The 3,166-nt window shown below is 44.7% G+C and overlaps 1 protein-coding gene across 1 annotated transcript; it reads left to right on the forward strand.

Annotated features, from left to right (window-relative positions):
- The first annotated feature begins 428 nt into the window (after positions 1-428).
- Positions 429-1,759, forward strand: Znf484 (zinc finger protein 484). Its single transcript, XM_021181004.1, is given in 6 exon segments — positions 429-642; positions 645-707; positions 710-1,315; positions 1,318-1,512; positions 1,515-1,599; positions 1,601-1,759. Coding segments are annotated over 6 exon segments (1,281 nt in total). The 5' UTR covers positions 429-449; the 3' UTR covers positions 1,740-1,759.
- The last annotated feature ends 1,407 nt before the right edge of the window (positions 1,760-3,166 follow it).

Here is a 3,166-nt window from a genome sequence, read left to right on the forward strand (position 1 = left end):
AGAGTTTGAAGGTTCGTGGAAGCTTACATCATCACAACAGAAATAAGACAGAAAATCATGAGAAGAGTATCAAATATGGTGATACTTTTGTTAATACGAATTCCCACACAGAAGTAGACATTTGCGAAGGCCGTCGGTGTTGGGAACCTCAGAGTGGTATGCGTCCTGTCACTCAACAAGAGGAAAGGAAGACCAGGAGGAACCTCCACCTGTTTCCTGACTATGGAAAAGTTGCTACTCCGTCTCTCCACACCAGAGTCTTCCTGCTGAAGAAAAACAGCGTGTGAACAGCAAAGGGAAGACCGTGTTGACTCTAAACTCCCATCGTGTGGCACCGGAGGGTGTTTATACGGGAGGAAAACCCAGTCTGTGCACTAGACTTGGGAAGGACTTTTCCCATAAGTCAGGGCATCGAGCTACTCAGAAGGTGAGTCACCATTAAGTGCCCAATGTGTGTGAGAGCTGTCATCCACAGGTCTCAGCTGCTGAGATGCCAGACGAAGTACTCTGAAGGAAAACCCCATAAACACAATGAATGTAAGCAATCGTCTGAGGGTTCAAATCTCGGTATAGACATTAAAAATTGTATGACGGGGAAACCTTTCGAATGTACTGAGTGTGGAAAAATCTTCAGAAGGAAATCAGAACGCATCAGAAGATCCAAACTGAAGAGAAACCCTCTGTGTGTACTGATTGTGGGAAGACCTTCACCGGAAATCACAGTTTCTCACACACAAAGGACCCCATACTGGAGAGAAACCCTCTGTGTGTACTGAGCGTGGAAGATCATTTATTAAAAAGTCACAGTTTCATGTGCAGCAGCGAAGTCAAACAGGAGAGCGTCCCTTTATATGTTCAGAATGTGGAAAGGTCTCTCATAAGGCAAACCTCATTGTACTCCAGAAGATTCATAGCCGGGAGAGATTCTATGTATGTACCGAGTGTGCACAGGCCTTTGCTGACAGGCCCTATTTCATTAAACACCAAAAGATTCACACTGGAGAAAAGCCCTAGAAATGCAGTGACTGTGGAAAAGCTTTTACCTGGAAGACAGGTCTCAGGCCCCATCAGAAGCATCACATGGGTGAGAAACATCACGAATGCTGTGAATGTAGAAAGACGTTGTTCATTCACAAGTCAACACTGCATACACACCAGAAGAGCCACAAAGAAGAAAAATCCTATGTTAGCCTAGAGTGTGGGAAGGCATTCTTCCACAAATCACATTTTGATATACATAAGAACATTCATACCAGGGAGAAACTGTATAGGTGCTGCGATTGTGGGAAATCCTTCACTATGAAGTCACAACTCCATTACACCCACAGATTCACATGGGCGAGAAACCCTATAGATGTGTCGAGTGTGGGAAGGCCTTCACAGAGAGCTCAAATCTTTTGGCACATTAGAAGATTCACACTAGAGAGAAACCCTTTACACGCTGTGACTGTGGAAAATCCTTCTCTCAGAAGTCGGGCCTCCACGTACATCAGCAATCCCATTCTGGAGAAAGACAGAGTGCTGTTCATGTGGGAAAGCCTTTGTAAGGAAGTCAGCACTGATGAAACATCACAGAATCCACACAGGAGAGAAACCATATATGTGCTGAATGTGGGAAAAAACTTACTAAACACCAGAAAATTCATGCTAAACAGAAACTTTATAAGTGTGGTAACTTTTAGGAAGCCTTAAACTGGAAGCCAGAACTCTCAAGTCAACTCAATACACTTCAGGAATGAGATACTGGAGGAGAGGGCCTGACGCCACAGCGATGGTGTGGGGATTCAAACATGAGGTAATGAGGTCCGGCTACCATCTACCTAGGCTAAATTATGAATATCTGGATAATACAGCATGTACCTACTACACATCTGGGGGGATGTTTTAGAGAAAGGGTTTAAGCTGCAAATCACTGCTGGGCTTATCTCTCAGATTGACAGGTGCTCACAAGTGATGGTGGAGATGCACCAGGCATGTTGGTGTGCAGAAAGTTCTCTGAACCCAGGAATTTGAGACTAACTTGATCAATATGGCAAGACTGTATCTCTCAGGCAAGTAAATAAAAGCAATCGCAGCACCAGGTAGTGGTGGTGGCGGCGCATGCCTTTAATCCCAGCACTTGGGAGGCACAGGCAGGTGGAACTTTCTTGTGTTCAAGGCCAGCCTGGTCTACAAAGTGAGTCCCCAGACAGCCAGGACTATTACACAGAGAACCCTGTCTCAACAAAACAAACAAACAAGCAGCAGTAACAAAACAAAAATCCAAGATGATTTGGAATCTTTTTTCACTTGTGTAAGCAGCTGTGTAAATTCAGGCATGTTGAGGTTTTTTGCATCTCAGGTAGCAAATGGATCACCGTTGACTCACAATATTTCCTAAGAAGAGTGGCTACTTTTCCACTGTTCTCTACTGACTTTCTAAAATGTTCTAAAGGTTTCTATGGACTGCTCCTGAAGAGCGCTGGTTCTCCAGGTAGAAGGTGGTGAACTCAGGAAGAAAGGAAGAACATTTCTGTGATTCATTTTTCTCTCACCTTTGGGACATTACCATCTTTACTGCTTTTATAGTAGATGTTAGCTGATGCTATGGAAGTGGGTTTCAGGAGGTCGAGCCTATGTGCTAGACTTGATCAGTGATGCCAGCTGCAGTCCACGCTGGCTGTAGTGTAGAGTCCCGGGAGTTGGGTCTAGATAAGACTCTGCATCGTCACCTCACCTTTGTTTATATGGACTTGTAATTTTTCTTTTTACTGATTCCTTTTTGAAAAATGGGCACATTAAGAAAAATGATGGGCCAGGGAGTGGTGGCACGTCTTTAATCCCAGCACTCAGGAGGCAGAGGCAGAGGCAGGCCAGCCTGGCTTACTGAGCAAATTCTAGTACAGCCAAGGCTACACAGAGAAACCCTGTCTCGGCGGGGGTTGGGAGGTGGGGTGGGGTGGGGTAAGAAAAAAAGATGGGCTGGCAAGATGACTCAGCTACGGATGATTGTTTCCAGGCCTTAGAATTTGAGTTTAATCCCTGGAATGCACATGGTGGAAGGAGAGAGCCAATCCCACAGGTGACACTGTCCTCTGACCTTCACATAGGTGTTTGACATACATGCATCACAAACCCACATACAGTCACATTAAATATGTGTAATTCTAAAAAGTTTTTTTTTTTT

Source organism: Mus caroli, chromosome 13 (genome assembly GCF_900094665.2).
Source record: "Mus caroli chromosome 13, CAROLI_EIJ_v1.1, whole genome shotgun sequence".
Taxonomy (NCBI): Eukaryota; Metazoa; Chordata; class Mammalia; order Rodentia; family Muridae; genus Mus; species Mus caroli.